Here is a 21,356-nt window from a genome sequence, read left to right on the forward strand (position 1 = left end):
CTGTTGAAGCAAGTAATGCTTTGTTTGACGCAAAGGGGTACTTTTCATCAAAGATGAATGTATTATATGCTAAGATGTTTTATCTGTCCTATGTGAAAATTAAGCACTTGTACTAATATTTTATTTTTGGTAAACTAATGCAGTGGATGCTGTGTACCTTGATGATGAGAAAGAAAGGGAAGAATATGTCCTGAATGATGTTGGTATTGTATTCCATGGAAACGTCGAAGATGTAAAATCAAGAAGCTGGAGTTACGGGCAGGTGAGCTGTTTAGATCTTCTCTGGATGCTCCCTATAGGACTGCAAATGAGTTTAATTGACACCAGACTGTGGCTGAGACTGTGGGCTCTGGAATGCATTATTGGTTTCTCCTTCAGAAAGATAAGGGGTATAATTTTAAAATTGTATGAAGTGGCTATATGCCTAATCCAGAAAAGCAATACTATAATAGCTGATATTTAAAGACCTTGTTTCAGGGGCATATTTCAGATACTAAGAGGCTGCCTGTTGGAAGTTATAATCATTAGCTGAGGTTTCCACAGGGCAGAGGTATTTCTGCTCCTGCATTATTGCTGCTTCAGGATCAAATCAATTTATGAAAAGTAGAGTTGTTTGTTTGGCTTTTTTTCATTTTTTGACAACATGTTGTATTGCTTTTTGACTTTTCTTTTTAGCTTTAACAACTTGGTGGACATAATTCTGTTCTTCTTGGGAGTCAGATAGTCGCAAGTTTCCTATGAAAAAACTAGTATTTAATTCCAAAATTTTAAATTTTGGGAGAATCTCTCCCTTTTCTGCCTGGACTTGATAACATCAGTCTCCAGTGGTCTCTTGCAGTCTGGGGGAGACAACCTCCACTAAACTGGAGTGGGGTATTGGTGTGCCTTCAATAATGTAGAATCATAGAATTTGGGTTGGAAGGGATTTTTAAGCATCATCTGTTTCCACCACCCCAAGATGGACATGAACACCTTCCATTAGACCAGGTGCTCAGATTCTTGTTCAGCCTGGCCTGGAACAGTTCCAGGGATGGACCATCCACAGCTTCTCTGGGCAACCTGTTTCAACAGTTTACCACCATCACTGTAAAAAAGAGTCCTTTATATGTAATCTAAACCAACACTGTTTTAGTTTAAAACCACTACCCCTTGTCTCAGACTTTTTGCTTACCTATTTTACCTCAACCTTCTTGTAAGAACTACCCAGCCTAAAAAACCCTATGGGATGGAAGAATTTACTTATTGTGTTAGAATGGGAAAAAGGTATTTCCAGGCGGAACTGAAATGATAGCAAAGGTATAATCCTGGCTGTCACTCAAATGGGCTCCAATGGACAGATACCGGACATGGTGAATTTGTCTCATCACCTGGATTTTCACAGCAGCACAATTAAGAAGGTACTACTGTGGTGATGGATCCATTCAGTTTTTGTGGCACTTCCCTAGCACAGCCTTGCAGAAGGGTCCTTACATCTTGCTTTCTCTCCCTCAGCTAAATACCAGCTCAAAGCTTGAGCAGGATGGATTGCCAATGTGCTTGCCCCAGAGAGCTCTTTGAACTCACATCTCTCTTTTTTCCTAATTTAAGGGTACAATTTAATCTTTTTTTCCTGTGGCAGCACTGCATTAGGGAGTTCCTGCCTCTGCATCATTCCTTTGGTTATGTCAGTGCCGTTGTTTGCAGGCTCTGACTGGTTTCCTGACTGTGACAAAAACAACCTGTAAATAAGGAGAGCAGGGAAGAAAGAAATTCCATAAACTGCTGATGCCACTGATATAAGAGATGTGGAACCAGACCCTGAGGCCAAAGCTGGTCTTGCATGTAAGCTGACCAAAAATGCCCCCTCCTGGCCCTTCTTTCCCCCTGCAAGCACTTGTGAAGCCATGCAGTGACTCAGACTGGAGAGCTGATATAGCTCAATAAGCATCTCCTTTTTTCCCTCGGGTAATTTCTTGGGCTTGCTCTGTTCCTAGATCTGGGATTCACTCTATGACACATGTAAGGGGGAGGGAGAGAGGGGAATAAGCAGCTGGAAGTGGAAGATGCTGCTTAAACCGGATGCTAGATTTATGTCCTAAGATGCTACATTAATGGCCTATGGTGGCTTGGCCTGAAGTGTTTATATTCTGGGAATCTGGCATCTTCCTAACACAAATACCAGCCTTCCTTGAGAAATTTATTTATTTGGTTTTGCCAGGAAGTAGTTCTGCCTGGGAGATTAGGGACATTCCATAGTCCTTTTTCATGAACTTTGGAAATGGGAATTCCTGAGTTAGCTGAAATCAGAGGACCTGATTTTCACTCCACACCTTTTTCTATTGGTTGCCCATGAGAAAGCTGCATGTGGCAGCTGCATTTCAACAGTTCCAAGCCAAGAGCTTTAATGGAATTAATAATTTTGTAGGGGTTTAACAGACATGTCAATAGGCAAAGGAACAGAAAACTATTCTTCTAGTTTCCTTACTTTCAGTGAAATGGAGGACAGAATGTTCCTGTTCTTACCCTGTCCATTTCCAACCATTAAAGACACATTTTTGACAATCCTGGATGATAAGAACAAGAACATTGCTATGAGAGAGTAAAAGTACTAGCAGAATGGCCTATATTATGAATATATCGTACAATTATGCTTTTTATATTTATGATATATAGCCCTTTACCACATGTAAGTAAAAAGCACAAGGCCACACAGAGTTATAGAGATGAAAGGCATATAGTCATATACAAAAATGAAGATAGATTCATACATAGTAATGTTCTTAAGCTAAAAAATTACTTAGGACAATCACAGCTGGAAACTTTACCTGAGGTTGTAAATTGAAAAGGAGCATAGAGTTCAGAACTGGTTGGAGGTGGTTCTCAGATCTGCTGTCTGTAATGAGAAGCATCAACACAAGAGGAGAAAAGGCAAGAAACATGGACAGACGAAGAGAAAACAACAGAACAGTTGAAACATGGCTGCAATGAATGAGGATGGAGGTTCTCCTTGTAACATGACTGCGATCCCTCCTAAAAAACTGTATAAGGCAGTCACTCAGAAAATTCCATGGAGAATCCAGGGGAAATTTGGCTTTGGAAGAAATCTAGGCACATAGGAATTCTCTAGCTGAAAAATATCAGAAGTTAAATGCTATATTGATCATTTAGTGTTGACTTTTGGTTTTGTGAGAAAAACAAAATAAAACAGGTGGGCATAGAGTTCTGTTGCCATAATGGCTTCTCTTGTGTCCACACATTGATCTGCTTGAGCTTGGAAACCCAAGCTCGTGCCCGTGTAATTCTACAGCACATGCATTTGGTCAGGTCACACCACGGGCAACATGAGATCACATCTGCCTGCAACTGACTGTGAGAAACACAGCTTTAAATCAACCACTGCAAAAAGCGATGCAGCCTCTCTTACTTTGGTTTAAATGGAAGATCATCTTTTACAAGCAGTTTAGCATGCAGGTGGATGCCCAGGACAGCTACGTGTGCTGCTTTGTAACACAAGGCATATCTGTGTGCACTTCACCTGTGGGTTTTCTTGTGCCTTATTTTCCACCTGCATTTTTTCCCAAGTGGTTTTACCAAAGTTCCTTGCTCCTGAAATAGGTTTATTTTCATTTCAGCTTCAGTGAAACAGACAGTGAACCTGCCTGGATCAGGTTCACTCACCTGTCCTAGCTGCCCTGCCTACTACTTCTCTGGTTCCTCTGATATTTCAGAGATATTCAGCCTTATAACTGCTATTTTTCTATTCCACTTCCCTCTAGATAAGATTTTCTTGCCAAGAGTGAGGGTAGAAAACTGATTTTGTTTGATTAATTATTTTTTTTAATTCCTTAATAGTCAAAAAGGGCAAAAGTGGCCTTAGCTACTCTGCATCCTACACTACTGCAAGAGTGTAAGCCAGCTAGCCCTTTCAGCTTGTCCTCTCTTGCCTGTTGATCCAGTTATTTCACAAGCATTCATGTCACTTTTTAAATGCTGAGGTGGAAGGCAATAACCCTGATAGATATTTATTTCCTCTTTATTCTTTCTGTATGTGCTGGCAAGATTGACAATGTCTCATAAACTGTAGATTAAAAAAGTTTAATTTGCAGGGTAAACCTCTTACTGATCTAGCCCAGGCCCGATTAATTGAAATGCAGATAGCAGATTTTGATCCTGGTAAAAAAATTGTTGGGCCAGACTAGAAGAAAAGTGAATTTGAACCAAGAAGACAGCTGCGAGGGCCCAGAGTTTACATTTCCTGTTGTGGCGATTCTCCTTGGGAAAGAGGTTCTCCACAGCACAGTCATTCACCTGACATTATTCGCGTCACATCCCAGTGGAGTGGACTGAGATGTGCAATTATTCAGATTCCCAGTAATAACAAAATACTAGTAGTGGCTCTCTGAGAAACACTGATCCCTGTTTCCTTATTCCCAAACACCATTAATTCAGCTCTGCTCAGACTATAAAGTGATCATTAGTGAACAGCTATTCCAGAGAAAGTAATTCAGTGCAAGTGTGGCTGATAATAAGAGAGGTGTGCTGCCTTGGAGGATGTTTGCTGAAAAGGATCCATATGGCAGTGGTACCCTCAAGGCAAAAGCAAAGGATTTCCATTGGCCAGGAAATGGCTGAAGATGGTGAAACTCAATGGTGCTTCCCCTTTCTTCCCCTTTTATGCCAGAGTTTAGTGTCTAGGATGTCACTTCTATCCTTCCCATCTTCCCTGCTCTATCAGCAGCAGTCTTTAATCTTTGGGGTTTCCTTTTCAGCTCTCTGACCTCACTCTTCATTCTCCTCTCCCCAGACTGCCAAAGCAGCAGTTTGATCTGGGGTCTTCTCACTCTCTTCAGGAGGCAAAGTTCAGGATGGCCTTATCTGCCCAGGAGCCTTAAGCCAGGCTGTAGAGAATTAGGAAATCAATCCAGCTCTAGTAGCAGCTTGAGAGCAAAAATCCTATTAGCATGAATCATATCTTTCAGGATGCAAGCATAGAACATAAAACCTAACGCCATGGAGTTTCTGTCACAGCCTTGAATGTTAATATAAGTTTGTGTATCTAGAAGGTATTTGTTTTATTACTGTGCATTTCCCTGTCTGCTACCATTTTCCAGGGGACAGAGGTATTTTCTTCTGCTATGCAGTTTCTTCTAAGGAAAATGAAATACATAGCAGGGCAAGTTCTGTGACAAATGGTTTCTGGTCTATTTAGACACCTCTGCCCTCAATTCATTCTTGTGCTTGTTCATGCTAGATTGAAAAAAAAATGTACCTTTTCACTCTATTTTTGAAGAAGACTGCTTTAGGTCACTTGGTATTTTTGATGTCTAAATTTTTTAGGCCAGGATTAATCTATATAATAAGCTTTTTGCTTGTCAGTTTTAAACAGATTTTAAAAATAACTTTGAAATACAAGTGTCTGAAATGACCACTGTCAAACCATTAATTGTTCAAGTTCCCAGCAATGCACCAGCTGTGTCAGAGAAGCCCTGGAATTAGTAGGTCTGGAATCTGTGAAGGACATAAAGTCCTTTGCAAGCAGACAAGCTTCTTGTAGTTATTATTATATACCTTCCTATTATATACTTGTTAGCACTTAAAATTTCATGTCCTGTCAGAAAGTCTGTGTTGTCATTTCAACCTTCTGGAAACTGGTCTGAGATGAAATTGAAAATTACACTTTCTTCCCTCATAGACTCTCACATTTTTATTTTTTTTTCCCACACATGAGTGAGTATTCCAGAAGAAAATTTCTATTGTTAAACACAGAGCTTTGATGTGACCAGCTAATTTTGAAACTGATCAGCAATTACAACAACAGGGAAAAATAGCTTTGCCTGTTCTCTCCAGAATAAAAAGTGAGTCAATTTTTCCCCTGTGTCCCTTTTTATTTTCTTTTATCTAGTTTGAAGAAAATGTTCTGGATGCTTGCTTGTTCCTGATGGACAAGGCAGAACTGGAGCTTTCTGGTCGTGGAAACCCAATCAAAATCTGCCGTGTTGCCTCAGCAGTGGTATGTAATGGATGCTTAATATGTGTCAGAAGGGACTCATAAATCAAAGCTGGGCTAATTTAATTTGCCCTCTTGTCCTGACATGTTCTCTACAATACACAACAGATCAGTTGTCCATTCTGACAATTGTCCATTCTGGGGTCTGACTTTTTATTTCTCTCCACTAAAGTTCAAGCAACTGTTATTGGCTTATTGCCTTTTCCTGAGAACAGTGCCTCACTGGTGGGAAAGCCACTTTTATACATTGCACTCCAGGCATAAGTGTTTGTTATATGACAATGTGCTCATTTTCCAGTAGCTAATATAATTGAGAAAGCTGTTTCTTCTATGGGTAATACAGTGGCATGATGGGTGGAATTTTGGATGGGGATCTGAGGGACTTTATGTGGATTCCAGTGCTAACCTCAATGGGGTCTTAGAACACTGCAGTGGTGCATGTGGTTATGTCTGATCCAAGCCCCAAATGATCTAATCAGGCCGTTATACAAGTGGACTGCTTTGGCCCCAGAGGAAAACACTGTGGAAACTGTCCTCTTTAACATGAGTTCCACAAAACATACCCCAGTCAGAATGAAAGTACCTAAAATTACTGAGAAGACTATCCAGATCTCTATTCTTTCCAGTTGCCAGGCACCAGGAATCATGCTAGGTGCAAGAGCAGTCCCATCCCTAATATTCAAGATGCGAAACTCATCCCCGTTGTGGAAGACAGAGGCTGAGTCCTCTCTTTTTGCCTTATTAGAGGTTTGAACTGATGCTTTCTGCTTCCCAGAATAATACTCTAGTCATTGAGCTAGAGTAATTAGATGTTCTCCTGAGCCAGCTACTAAAATAGACTGCCCACAAAACATGGCTTCTGGAGATAGATGATTCTTTAACCCATTTATTATAGCATTTGCCCAGACTTAAAGAAAATGAGCTCCTTGTCTTAGGAGACATTGAAGTGGAATCTCCAGCCTCTCAATATTGGATGTTAAATAGAATAGCTTCAGCAAGAAATATTGAGAACACCTCTACTTCTCTTTGTCTTTTAACATTTTGGTTAGTTCTTTCACCCCAGACATTAGAAATACAGCTTTGGACCTTTGGATAGAAGAAAGAATCAAATATGTTCTTCTCATCTCTGAACTAGTAGATGCAAAAGTTTCTCATGTAAGGACTGTGGAGGTCCTCAGGACAGAATTGAACAAAGTTTACGAATCCAAATAGGGCTTGGATATTAGTGAGGTTTTGAGCCACTCTCAAGGTTTAGAGAAATGGAGGAGTTCACCATTGGAAATCCAGGACTCAATAGACTTTAGGGCTAATCTGCAGACTTGGGCCACAGCTGGGTAGGAGGTTTGGTCATTGAAATCTGGACCTTTGTAAGAAGTGGGCAAGAGGTGCTGAAATCCCACCTGTGTTACTTAACCTCATTCTTGCTCAAGCTGAAATTGTGGTAGAGTTGAGCTTGTCTGAAGACATGCCCCCCGACATGCTGGAATCCTTCTAAGGCTTTCTGGCATGGCAGAGCAGGTAGAGTCCCTCTCTTTTTCCACTCATTACAGTCAGACTAGAGAGTGAAGATCAACATGCTGTCCTGTCCTTGAAGTGATTTTTTCTTGGCGGGTTTCCTACACTGGTGAGATAGGCACAACCTCCTAACCTGTTGGTTATGACTCTGAATACTTATCTCAGTTCAGTCCTAGAGTTCACAGTAAGTCAATTTTCTAATTATAAAAGAGTAGTTAATGCAGCCAAAAGCTTTTAAATGAGAATTGTGATTTATTTGGCTGGTGTGTAGCTGTTCCACATTAGCATAATTAAAAGGTACAGTGTGAATGAGCTTTTTGCACAGCCTCAACTGGTTTGGTTCAAATTGCAGCTAGGAGACATATTACTCATTAATGCCTATCAGTATAACCATTAGTCAGCAAAACTCTGTGCTTTGTATAATCTTACCAGAGGAAAACTTATACAGCAAATTCCTTCTTGTTTTCATATGGGCCAGATGAAAGGAATTAATTTCTAATCTGAAAATAACAATAGACTGATTCTCCTCTAAATCTGTTGCAAATCAGGAGTGATTTTATTAAAAACTCTGGGTTGATATGGACAGAAAAACAGATGATGAAAAGAATACAGCTTAATATTTCTGAGACTTGCTCACCAGTATAGAACTGATTGTGGTTATTAAAAATACACAACAATAAGCATGTTTAATGTTAATAGAACTTACTAACTAGCAACATGGATACTCAGTGTGGTGATTTAATTTCAGATTTATTTTTAAGTGTTTGACCTTCATTCAGAATTGTTCAGTGATAGAGAATCCATTGCCTTTAACAAGACTGTTTTATTTATCCCCCTACCTTCATAATGAGACACTTCTATTATACTTTCTAGCCTAAACTTGTCTATATTCCCTCTCTCATCCTATTGGTTTGCTGAGTTAAAGAGCTTTTTGTTATCCAGTCTCTAAAATCTCTAATGCTCATGTCCTTTGATTTTAGATTAACTCCAGGGATGACAACGGTGTGATTGCTGGATCCTGGAACAATACGTACGATTATGGTGTTGCACCTTCAGCCTGGACGGGAAGTGTGGACATTCTCTTGGAGTACTACAGTTCTAAGCAACCTGTCCGATATGGCCAGTGCTGGGTTTTTGCTGGTGTCTTCAACACATGTAGGTATCAGTGAGAAAAGCTCCAAACTGATGTATGGTTCCTGCTTAACAGAGTTTTTAGTTAAAACTAACTAAAATACTTCCTAGCTCTAGGAAGGATATCTAGCTACTTACTTCAGGAGTAATTAGTAGAGATACCTAAAAATGCATGACTAAAATAGATGGTCTTTAAATAAACCTCTAGCGTGTCCTTCACATCAACTGCTCTTCCACACAAATCTACTAACTATTGGTTCAGTGAAACGTACTCAGTGACTCACTAAGGTAAGTTTGTGTGAAAGAAAGTTAAATCCTTCAGCACAGTCCAAATTTCTGTCAAGAATTCTTAGACAGAGTACTAGTTGTCTAGTCCTAAAAGATTGAATTAGTACCCAATATGGGATATGTGATAGAGTTTCTGCTCCAGAAAGGCCAAATCTTAGCTAATGAGTGTTGCTCCTAGGAAAATTGAGGTCCACTGTCCCTGCATCTGTTAACTGACCACTGTTAACATTTTATACGGAGTTCATGAGCCAGAAGAATGGAGAAAATAAATGATGGCCTAGTTTTATGAATTGTCTAGCACTACAAGGTTAAGTCTAAATACATTTCGTCAAAGCAGAGTTCTAGTGTTGCGGTAAATAGAATGTTGCAGGCCATAAAAACCGGTGGGGAAAGCAGCGTTGGATTGGTCCCATATTTTGACTGTCTAGCGCTTTGTAACAACATCATCTGCTAATGCACAGAAATACACTTTTTGGCCTCCTATGGAGCTGCTCCAGCAGGTCCGTGTCCTTCCTATGCTGGGGACCCCAGAGCTGGAGGCAGCTCTTGGGGTGGGCTCTCAGCAGAGCAGAGCAGAGCAGAGGGACAGAATCCCCTCCCTTGTCCTGATGGCCACACTGTTTGGATGCAGCCCAGGATGCAATTGGGTTTCTGGGCTGCAAGTGCACACTGCCTGGTTATGTTGAGCCTTGCACAATGGATTTGAAAAAGTTCATGCAAATGCTTCTTATAGATGCAATTCTTGCATTAGATTCCATGGGCCTCTTTGTCTTCTCTGCCCATTGCCTTATCTGGATTTCCCTAGATCACGGACAGACACACACCCACACCAGTTCTCCCACCTTCCCACCACACTTGCCCTGAATCACCACTATGCAATAATTTGCCTGCAGGCCACTATGAAACTGGGGCAATGCAGTGGAGCCCAGAGCCTGCTGTGTTAAAGGGAGAGGGCGTATTTATCTGGGGCAAATCTTGACTTGGTTTGCTGACTAAATTAGTCAAGTCAGAGACCTGGCACTTTGTACTGCAAGGGTAAAGTTTGTTGAGCATTATGAAACGCAGATATTGTCCAGTATTAGCTGATCTGATGATAGCCACTGACACATCCAACTGCTGACCACTGCACAGGGGACAGCAAAGGTCCAAACAATCACATGCAACTATCATGGTTGTTCTGAGGTGTTTTTGAGTCCCTCTCATCTGTCAGTGTTTTATCACTGTGACCAGTCCAGCTTTCCAAGGTCACTATATTGTACACTCCAGATACTCATCTGTTAAAAATGCTAAAACATTCCAAAAAATGGTCATTAATCTTGAAATTGTCAGACAAATTATTTCCAATGAGCCCTGATGGCCCATGTGCTGGAAGCCTGGGAGGGCACTTGAATTAAGTTTAATCAATAGATACATATGGTATTGGATGCATCCAGGTAATTTTTCATCCAGGAAGTTGAAATGAATGTGCAGCGTTACACTTTATTGGGAGTCACAGTAGTGACAGTAATGAATATACAAAACCCAGCAGTAGCAGAAGGGCTGTTCAGCTCTGCAGCATTGGAGCTATTTTAAAATAGGATTTTCAATAAAAATATTTTCCCTAAAAAAAAACCCAAAACCAAACAACCAAACAAAAAAAAAACTACACAAAAACCCCCACAAAAATCCACCCCAAACCAAAAACCACTACCACCACAACCACCAAAAACCAACCAAAAAAAGAAAAAAAAACCAACAAAAATAATTCTTGAAAACCAAAAAACAAGCAAACAAAACCCAAAAAACCAAAACAAACTCCATCAACCACTAAAAACCCCTCACCCTCTGTTTTCTGCAGAACCATGTTGGCTCCTAAATTGAAAGCCAGGATCTTTTTCTGGCTGAGACAAAGAAAGTCATCTGGAGTAGCTGAGATGATGTGTCACCCCATAGATTCATTCCCCTAGCCTGGGGATGTGTTCTATGCTTATTTATCTGCCAGGGTACACAACAAACACAGAAGCCTATTGATGAACTGTTGCAGACTATGGACATAGCTGTAGCATTTCCACAGTTTTTCCACATCCTTTAAATTTATCACTTGTCAAATGGTAAGAAGGGTCATCAGTGCCATTTTGTGATGGTGTGAGAGTTAGGGCTAGAGGCTTTTTCTCTTATCCTCCTTTTAAGGTCTTAATAAAAGAAGGGACTATTGACTACAAAATGCTGTTACTTGGCAGGCAATATGAATTATGTAATGCATTTTATTCAGATTCTCAAATCCTGTCATTTCAGTTGCAAATAATGCGGTTTTTCCCTATTGTTAGCAATCATTTTCTACTTTATTCTTTGTGTTCTCTGGATTCAGTCTCACAGCAGACATCAAACAGGAAAATTCCAAATAAAAACTCATTAAAAGGAGATATTTTCTATTAATTTTCTTTTTAGCATATTCTCATAATTCTCCTGAGTTACTGATATAGGAGACCTAATATATTGTGTATCTCTTGCAAGCTCAAACATCTTTTTATTTGTATCACATTTGGTCATGCAGGTGACCTGTTGCATCCAGATTTGACCTGGAATTCTGCCAAATATGCACAGCTGCTTTGAAACTATTGGTAATCAGCTGCTTTGGTTATATCCCTTGTACCAGTATTTGTCTTTAATGCTCATAATTTTGAGACCAAATCAAATATCTAGCATGTACAATATAAATCAGATAGGAGGAATTGTTTGGGTTGATTTGACTGAGTTTCCCTGTTTTGTTCTAGTTATTAATATTTCTGTCCTCTCATCCTGTCATCCCTGAATGCCATCTCCATATTTGTCCTTCTCATCACACTTCTGTCTTTGCCACAGTTCTGAGATGCTTGGGGATACCTGCAAGACTCATTACCAACTATTCTTCTGCCCATGATAACAATGCCAATTTACGGATGGACTTCTTTCTGGATGACGAAGGGAAAGTGGACACCAGACTTACAAAAGATTCTGTCTGGTAAGTCGTCCTGGAAAATGCCGTCAATGTATCAATGATAAAAGTAGTAAAAAACATGATGGCAATGCCTGTATTGTGTTTATCTCTCTGTGCATTGAAGAACACTGGTGTCTTATGTGAAACATAATGAATGGATTGTTGGTGGGCTGACTAATATGAAGCCTTGTGGTGTAAACAGGCAACTCCTGGGGGATCCTGCTATTAATGTTCCCATACAGTGTTCATTTAAACACACTGAAGAGCTGGAATGGGCTTGTGCTCTTCAGGGACTAGTTTTTCTAAAAATGGAAGGGGGTAGGATGGGCACTTTCATCCTTCTAGAGCCAGGCTCCAAGGGGTACCTCAATATCTATGGAAAAACACCCTTTTTGATCTGCTTGGGCCCAGTTTCCTGTATTTGTAGACTGGTTTTTATATTGTGTGCACACAGTCATTGTGACAAAGAGGTGCTTTCCAAAATAAACCCAGTTCTGCTGAAAAAGAAGCAAGACAAGGTATCATAAAATATACTGAAATGCTATCACCATATTTATAAAAAGGAAACTCCCTAGGGCCAAGAGGAGTTTACACATTCTTTTTGAGAAGTCAGTCCTCTAACTGGCTCTTCAAACTCTTACTGTCTTCTGTCTGACAGGAGAACTGTAGCATATATTGATTATATGCTCTGTGTGGGATATTGGCCTTCAAGCCTCTCCTCCTCAGAGCGAAGAAATGAATGTGACCTCTACATTCCTATATTCAGGAGATACTTGTCCTATTCAATGTTAATATACCTGACTTGTGTCAATGATACCTTCAACTCATTAGCATAGCAGCTCATCAGCATGTTTCATTAATGACTTAATCTCCGGAAGTCTTTGTATTAAAACTGTAATAAACCCACTATGTGGTGGAAGAAATGACTGAGCCTGTTGTTGTGACATCTTTCATGTGATTTCCATAATCAGGAGGAAATCTAATGAAAGCAGGTTCACTTATTTGTGTCACAGCAACACAGCATAGTTGAGACTAGAAGGGACCCTTGGAAGTCATCCAACCCTCCTGCTTAAAGCACCATCAGCTAGAGCAGGTTGCTCAGGTCTGTGTCCAGCTGGTCTTCGAGTATATCCAAGGACAGGCACCCCAAAACTTCTCTGGGAAACTTGTGCCAGTGGTCAACCATTTTCACAGTAAGAAAAGTGTTTCCTGATCTTCATACACATTTTTCTGTGTTTCAGTGTGTGCTCATTGCTTCTTCTCCTGTCCTTGAGCTGCAGAGAAGAGTCTGGCTCTTTCTTTCCCTCAATTCCCCAACCAGGAATTTATACACATGATAAGATCCTACTCAGCCTTCCCATCTTCAGACTGAACAGTCCCAGCTGCCTTAGTTTCTCCTTGTGTACAGTGTTGTATCAGCTATTCCTTCCAGTTTTCTTCAACAGCATACTCGATTACAGCGTGTCTCGTAATCCAGGTAATAATGAAGCTGTTAAACAGTGTCAGACCCCTGGGGTACACAACTAATGACTGAGCTCCAGGTGGGGCGATCACTACAGGTCACAATCCTCTGATTCCAGCAATTCAGCCCGTTATCAATATATCTTTATGTCCATTTGTCTAGTCTACACTTCAGAGGTTTGTCTGTGAAGATGTTCTTGGAGATAGCGCTAAAGTCAAAAGGACCAACCCCCATGCACTGGTCTCCCCTTTGTCCTTTCAGTCACTTGTTTCAGCAGAAAAGGCTCTCAGGTTTATCAGGCACAGCTGGCTGCTTGTAAATCCACAGTGACTACTGCCAATCACCTAGTCCTTAATAAGTTTGGAAATGTTTTCCAGAAGAGCTTGCTCTATAACCTTCCTAGAGATCAAAGGGAAGATGACAAGTCTCTTTCTCCCTGGATACTCCTCTCTTGAAGAATAGAGCAATATTTAATTTCCTCCAATCTGCAGGAACTTCCTCCAATTACCATGATCTTTTGAAGATAGATATGAGTGGTCTTACAGTGACATTACCACGCTCCCTCAGCATTTTTCATGTGATTACTTCTTATTTTCCATCAGATCCACTGGACTTTTATGTGTCCACTTTGTTTAACTGTTCTCTATCTTGTTACTTGTCTAGTTTTCATTGTTCCAAACCTCCACACTGGTCTCATGGGCTGTGATTCCTGAGGGCAAATCTTAGCAGTAAAAACCAAGATAAAGAAATCATTGAATGCCTTCTCCTAATCCTTTGTCACCAGGTTGCCTGCTGTGTTCAACAGCAGAGCCAGATTCTATAGGCTTCCTTTTGACATTGATTTGCTTGCATTTTTTGCTGTTCTTCATACTTTGTTTGCTCTGTTCTGGCTTTCCTATACCTGTACCTGGATGCTCAGACAGTGACTCTGTTTTCCTCCTGGTCACCTGTCCCCTCTCCCTGCTTCTTTCTTAAGCATCTCTTTTTTTATGTTGGATTTTAACTGGGACTACCTTGTGGACTTGTGTCACTTTTGATTGATTTCCTGCACACAAGGATGGACCATTCTTAAGTCTGGAAGAGGTGACTCTTGAAAAACATCCAGCTCTTGTGAATCCATCTTCTACTCAGAACTGCTTCTCATGGGATTCTTCCAAGCAGCACCTTAAACATGTTAAAGTGTGCTCTCCTGAAATCCAGTCGTTGTCCTGCTATTTGCCACGTTGCTGCCTGTTAGTATCCTTGGGCGGTTTTACTTGCTGTCTGTGAGACAGAAGGGCCTCAGAATATCTCATGCTGGTCCTTTTATGGCTTAGAGAGCTGTAAAGGAGAAGTTTTCTGAAATCTCCTCTGCCTATAAAAGATGTGAAACAAGAGCCAGTGACTGGGAGCCTCAGTGCATAATCCATACACACCCAGTAATGGATCATTGCTATGCTTTACAATTTTCGCTGTCTCATCCCTTCTCTCATTCTCCTAACCTGATCTATGAAATACATCCCACCAGCTTTTGACACTTCCTTTTACTTCCCTACCTCTATTTTTCCCAGCCGTTTCCCAAGACTTCTTAATTTAATCTCTTTTCTCCTGCATTCTTTTGGGGCAGTGTGATATCATCCAAAAATCATCCTAGTCCCAATGAAATCTACATTCAGTTTTACACTAGCATTTCATCCTTCTATCCAACATTGCTTTTCCTTGGCTTGATAATTTTTTAACTGCCTTGTTCATCTTTTTATCCTCCCAGTGCATTTATTAGTACATGGTGCACATAACCCTTCGGGCATGACTTAATATATACACGTCTTTTCATTTCTCCTCTGTGTCCTTTCTTGTCATTACTCTGTAACACTCCTTGGTAGCCCACATGCTGACTTCTAATGACTTGTGTCTTAACCCTGATTTTATTTTTAATGCCTCTTTTATTTCTTTTTTTAAGAGAACAAGCTCAAGGTATTTATAATGATTTTTTTAAAATGCATTTCTCACTTTTATTTATAATCTCTTGAAAACTGGAAGCAAAGCTCTTTTTCTTTATTAATATATCATTTCTATTGTACTGCTGGAGCTGATCTGTCTTCAGGTCTTAAATACTCTCAGACTTCAGGGATACTTGGAGCCAGGATTTTTAGTCCAATCAATCTCTGAGTGTGGGGCTCCCTCTGAATGTTATCTGACATTTATTTATTTTTATTAAAGATTGTCTTCTACCTCAGGATAGGAAACAGCACCACCACCAACAAAACACATATACAAAATTACACAGACTTTGCAAAAAGTTATTTTTATAAATCTGGCCGGATTTGGGGCCATCAGTACTGTCTGTTCTCCTTGTCTTTCTTAATGATGATATAAAGACACTAAAGAATATTTCTCTTGGATGGGAATCAAGACTCACTCCTACTGTGAGGTCCAAACAGATCAACATCAGGATCTCAGCAGAAATTTGCTCTATGTCACCCAGCCCCATGGGAGTTCATCCATGTCCAGGCCTGTGAACAAAGCCCTTCTGAGACCTCCACTCTCCCATTTAGTTCCAAATCACTTTGCTCTAATTTCTCAACAATATTATCAGTGTCTCACCCTAGCAGTCCCTCTCGACCTCAATGCCTGAACTTGTTAACTCATGAAAGGGCAGCAGCTGCTTCCAGCATGTGCCTGTCCCATAAGCAATATGAGCTACTGCTCTTGAATTGTCTTCCAGGCATAAAACCCGCCTGGTCATCTTTTATTAATTTCCCCAATGCTTTTCCCCATTCCCCGTGCTTTGTTTAGTCTATCCGTAATTATCTCTGTAAATATTTAATGGTCACCACATTGATCTCTATTGCCTTTCTTGCTTTCTTTAATGTCTCAGGCTTGCTGTAGAATACAAGAATTATAGAATCAGTTCAACAAATTATGGCCACGGAATCAGCTCCTCAGCTATGCTCACTTCTATAGGAAGGCTTCTACTACCTTTGGAAAGGCAAATGTTTCCCTCATCCTCCTTTTCTTAATGCTCACTGCCCTACAAGCAGTGTCTTCCTGTCCGTTCAGATTCGATATTCTTATGTGTATTTGTTATTTACATGGCAGCAGACCTAAAAAAATTACCATCCTGTTGTGTCCAGCACTACACCCATAGAAACCAGAAAGGTCCTGTTCCTAAGACAAATGGAGAAAAAAATATAGAAAAACTGTGTTACCTAATTAAATAACTGAAGTAGATCTGCCATTTTCCACACTGTTACCCCACTCCCAGCCTTGTTTTTATCATCCTTTCCTTTTGGCTGCTTTTCAGGTTCTTCTTTCACAGAATGCAAAGCCAGTGACACATACAACTTTGATTCAAAGTGAACCAGTGAAGGCTTCAGGGCAGAAATTGTCTTTCACATATGTTGGCATAACAGTTTGCAAATACCCACCTTCCATGAAGTGTGTCCCCGTTCTCAGGTAGCCCTCAGCAAAGTTCTGTGAGCATGATTCAGCACTGACTACTCTCAGCAGCATAAAAAAATTCTCTGAGTGTGCGTCATTTTCCTTGAATAATTCCTTTTTCTGTAGTGCTGCTTCATTAACTCTCCTAACTGACAAGTTTTACCCTGATCCAAGCTTTCATTTCCACTTTGAAATGTCTTGTTAGACAAGCTTCAGATCCTTCTGACTCTGCTCCATAGCTGATTTTCACCTACTATTAATGAAATGGTCAGAGTTTAACATTCCCATTTTGGTTGCTAATATCATTGCGTGTAATAGAGGCTATATCAGCAGCTACACAGATGTAAGTTTATTCAGATCTGCTGTAGGATATGTATAATTTGCAAGCAAAATTGCCCCTTTCTCTACTCTTTCCTTCCTTTATTTTTTGCAGTAATGAAATTCAAACACTTTGCTGGCTTTACTGAGTGATCCTGTTTCCAGATTATCTTTTTTTCTTGCTTGTGCTCTCCCTGGAGCATTGGTAGCATTGCTGGAAGTTACAACCTCTGTCCGTCTTTTCTGCTTATCTTTGAAACACCCAGGGCAGACTGTGGTGGTGCTGTACTGGTTTTTTAATTCTCCTGAGCATACACCCAGGTGAGAGTGTTTTAAGCGTGAGCATCTAGATGAACTACTCTCAATATTTTATAATTCAGGTCACTGTCCTGGACTCTAAATATGCAAGTTAGCCCACAGACGTTGTAGGTAGGTTTTATGTGTGTTTTAGGAGCTCTGACACCATGCTTTGGCATGACACATGGGGAAACACTTATAGGGAATCCACAGTGAAGATAGTTTTTGAAAGGCTGTGCAGGGTCTTTTTCTCAATCATCATGGAAGCCAGCAAAGCATGCTTGTTTTGAGCAATGAAAACAAGACTATACACTGTACGTTGCAGAGTCAATCCCTAATCTCTTAATAAATGATGCCAAAGCTTCAGTCTGAATGATTATAAAGCAGACCATCTTTCATAGGCTTGGAGATTCAAAGTTTGCTTTAGCAGGCAGATTGAAGTGGAGGTGTCTGGCCAGAAAAGGATTCTAGTTTGTGTAGCTTTTCATATACCCCCAAAAATCTCCAAACACTGTCATATTTTTTGAGACATTTATACTCAGAACACATTAGAAGAACCAAAAAACCTTCTTCAACTTTCAGTCAAGAAACTACAATGAAGGATTGTGGCTTTCAGATTTTAACAGATAGGTACCAAACTTACAGACCTAAAAATCTGTTCTCTTAAAAGAGTCAACATTTTTATCCCTGAATTGACAAAAGATGTTATTGAAGCAATTCCAGGACATAAATACACAGGATTTGTTTTGGTCTGTGTGCTTCTTTCCAAGAATTTAATATACTGGTCCCATATCTTGTCTAAGGAATTACCATTGCTGGAACGAAGCTTGGATGACCAGACCTGACCTTCCCGTTGGTTTTGGAGGATGGCAGGTTGTGGATGGGACACCTCAAGAAACCAGTGATGGTAATATTGCTTGAAGTCCTCGTTAGTTCATTGGAATCTTTGTTTCAAACAATGAGCTGACACTACCTGAGCCAGAGGCACCTAGCACCATAGGGCCAGTGAAAACTTCTTGAGCCAAATAACCACTATTGCCTCAGGGCCTTCTCCTGATTTGTTTTGAACTCTAAAATTAATATGTCCTTATTATAACACTGCTCATGATGCCCTGGGGCACAAAATCCTGCATGAGAAAGTCCTGCTTCGTACTGAAGAGATGTGATCCTGTTGCCCAAAATGGCTTCTCACATTTTAGAATACCTATATAGAAGCCTGAACAGATTAATTCTCCTTTACTTTATGCAGCCCTAACTGAACTACATGCGCAGACAGTAGGCAGGAGAGAAAAAAGTCACTGGTCGTTCTTTCCAATCCTTAATTTCCCAGCCCTAAAACTACAATCTTCTCAAATTTGTAACAAGGTCTTTCTAAGCCTGTGGTATACTGTTTTACCCAAAACCAGTTGAACTGTATTTCAAGTGCTTGAGACTTACTGTGGATATTGCAGTGCCATTAAAGGTGCTGAACCACCAGGTTGTTCCAGACCCAAGTCTGTGTTATCTACAGGGCTGATAACAAAATTGAGCTTTTTGCTTCTTGGCCAGGAATTCCTGTAGATTAGAGGATTTCATCAAGCCCCAAGAATTCTTTTTCTTTGAGAAAATATAATATTTTTACATGTTTTTAATTTATTTAGTCTCTCACTTTGTCTCTCTTCTCCCCATAGGTATGTACAGGTGTGGTCCAGCCTCAGTTCAAGCCATTAAACATGGTCACGTTTGCTTCCAATTTGATGCTCCTTTTGTCTATGCTGAGGTACATATGTGAAAATATTAGTGAGACCATAGTAAGACAAAATATAGGGCTCCACTTCAATTTATGGATTGCGGAGTTACTTCATGTATGCTTCATGTCACAGAACAACCTCCATGGCTCTAATGAATGACAGAGATTTGTCTAATCTCTGCTCCCCAGTGTAATAATAAGAAAAAGCTTATTATTAATTGAAACTTCAGGCTGTGGTCATTTTTCCTTCCAAGATTCAGGTATGCTGAATGGGTCACTAGCTCTAACTGCTCATTCTCTTTACTCACCACATGCCTTTTGGCTGCTGTGGGTCATGGAGATCTCACATGGGTGATTTGATTGACAGATCTGAGAGGGAAATATCTCAATAAGGAGATAAATGGCCTGGTCTGGAGTTTTAACCTCTTGCATCACCAGAGGAGGCATTCCCAGAATTGCAATGCTGCAGGACAAATTTCTTTCTAATTGAATTGTAAATGGCTTAGGACAGAAAAGAATGAAGATATTTTAGCTATTAAGCATTCTCCTCTCTATTTCTAAAGCTTTTTGGTACAAGAAATATGCAGTAGTGCTCCTCAAATTTGAATTACCTCTCTGTATCCTTGTGAAGTTTATACACTCTATCATTCTGGAGCTGTGAATAATAAAGTGCATCTCAGCATACGCCTAATTTTAAACATGAAATGTGGATGTGAATAATTAGTGGGACGTAATTAGTGGGGGAGATAAGCTGACTCCTTCTCTCTCCTTTCATATATCTCAATCATCTTTCATTTAATTTCATAGGTGAATAGTGACATTTTTTACACAAGAATGGAGAAAAATGGAACCCAAGTGGTAGAAAACATTGACACGACCCATATTGGGCAGTTGATTGTGACCAAGGCAGTTGGAGGTGATGGAATGGTGGACATTACTGAGGAGTACAAGTTCCGAGAAGGTAACCTGAAATGAGCTGGGACCATATGAATATAGACTTATCTCAGTCAAATCCTGGATGATGAGTTGGAAACCTCTGTCACTGAGGGAGCTTAATGAAAAGCTGCCAAAGTGCTGTCTGGAATTCTTTATTTGTAACTCCATCCCAGGAATACTGTAGATGCCTTGGTCATAAGGCACAAGCAAAGCACAAACTTTTCTACTCTGAAATGCTTTAGACTAAGTAAATTGTAGTGAAAATAAAGGCTAGTCATGGAGCAACTCAAAGCATTCAAAACAATTCAAGGCTTTCTGTACAGATGTTTAGATGTTTCTTATTCAGGCCAGATGCTCACACAGAGTAAACCAGTGTAGCTGGAATTCAGCTACATCAGTTTGTCTGATATGGCTTTAAAACCAACTCCCCTGGTAGCTGTGAAGTTCTCCCACTGCTAATGTTACTGCAGGGGGGTTCACTGTCCTCATCTATTTATTTCAGCTACTACAAACTATGGAATACACACCTTTATGGTTAGTAGGTAGGCTGACGCTGCACTCCTGTTTCTTTTCTAAATCTGGTTTTCATTCATTCCTAGGCTCAGATGAGGAGAGGCTGGCTCTTGAGACTGCTGTGATGTATGGTGTTAAAAAGCAAAGTATCCAAGATACCACATACCAGCCACAGACAGATGTTGACATGGACTTCCAAGTGCAAAAGGCAGTCCTTGGCAATGACTTTAAAGTCACTATAACATTCAGGAACAAGAGTCGCAACTCCTACACTGCAACTACCTACTTTTCGGGCAACATAGTGTTTTATACAGGAGTCACAAAAAGTGAATTCAAGAAACACTCTTTCAGTGCAAAACTGGAACCCTCTTCATGTAAGTGTTGCATAATTGTTTTCTGTGTTCTTAACTGTCACCAGTGTTTCCACCCATAGGTAGAGCCAATTCTAGTAGCCAATGGCAGGATATTCTATTGGGTATCAGAAGGACCCACCCCCTTCCCTGGGCTGGATATCAGGGTCATTTAAAGCTGAGGTTGTGTTCTTTAGGCTGTTCCTCCCTGCATAATGCTCTTTTGCAGCAAGCTGCATCTCTGGGAATTGTTACTTTTTCTTTTTTAGTACAGAAGAAATCAAAGGAGGACAGGTATTAAGCAGCAAGATATTGTTTTTCCTTTGAATTCCTTAATTTCCTTAGCAGCATTTTAGCAATTGAAGGGGAAGTTCTGGCTCCACAGGGTGTGGTGTCATGTATAGAGACAAAAGGGTGTATTTTTTGTCTTACCTGGTAGAAGCTGACAAGTTCTG

General features: G+C 40.3%; 1 protein-coding gene across 1 annotated transcript in view; it reads left to right on the forward strand.

Moving 5' to 3' along the window:
* F13A1 (coagulation factor XIII A chain) overlaps positions 1 to 21,356 on the forward strand; it is a 59,168-nt gene that overhangs the window by 25,261 nt on the left and 12,551 nt on the right. Inside the window, exons 5-12 of the mRNA XM_077790781.1 lie at positions 144 to 262; positions 5,882 to 5,989; positions 8,482 to 8,656; positions 11,762 to 11,900; positions 18,177 to 18,280; positions 19,044 to 19,132; positions 19,910 to 20,063; positions 20,638 to 20,925. Coding sequence (XP_077646907.1) covers positions 144 to 262; positions 5,882 to 5,989; positions 8,482 to 8,656; positions 11,762 to 11,900; positions 18,177 to 18,280; positions 19,044 to 19,132; positions 19,910 to 20,063; positions 20,638 to 20,925 — 1,176 coding nt within the window. The remainder of the gene's footprint in view (positions 1 to 143; positions 263 to 5,881; positions 5,990 to 8,481; positions 8,657 to 11,761; positions 11,901 to 18,176; positions 18,281 to 19,043; positions 19,133 to 19,909; positions 20,064 to 20,637; positions 20,926 to 21,356) is intronic.

This window comes from Lonchura striata, chromosome 1 (assembly GCF_046129695.1).
Source record: "Lonchura striata isolate bLonStr1 chromosome 1, bLonStr1.mat, whole genome shotgun sequence".
NCBI classification, from domain to species: Eukaryota; Metazoa; Chordata; class Aves; order Passeriformes; family Estrildidae; genus Lonchura; species Lonchura striata.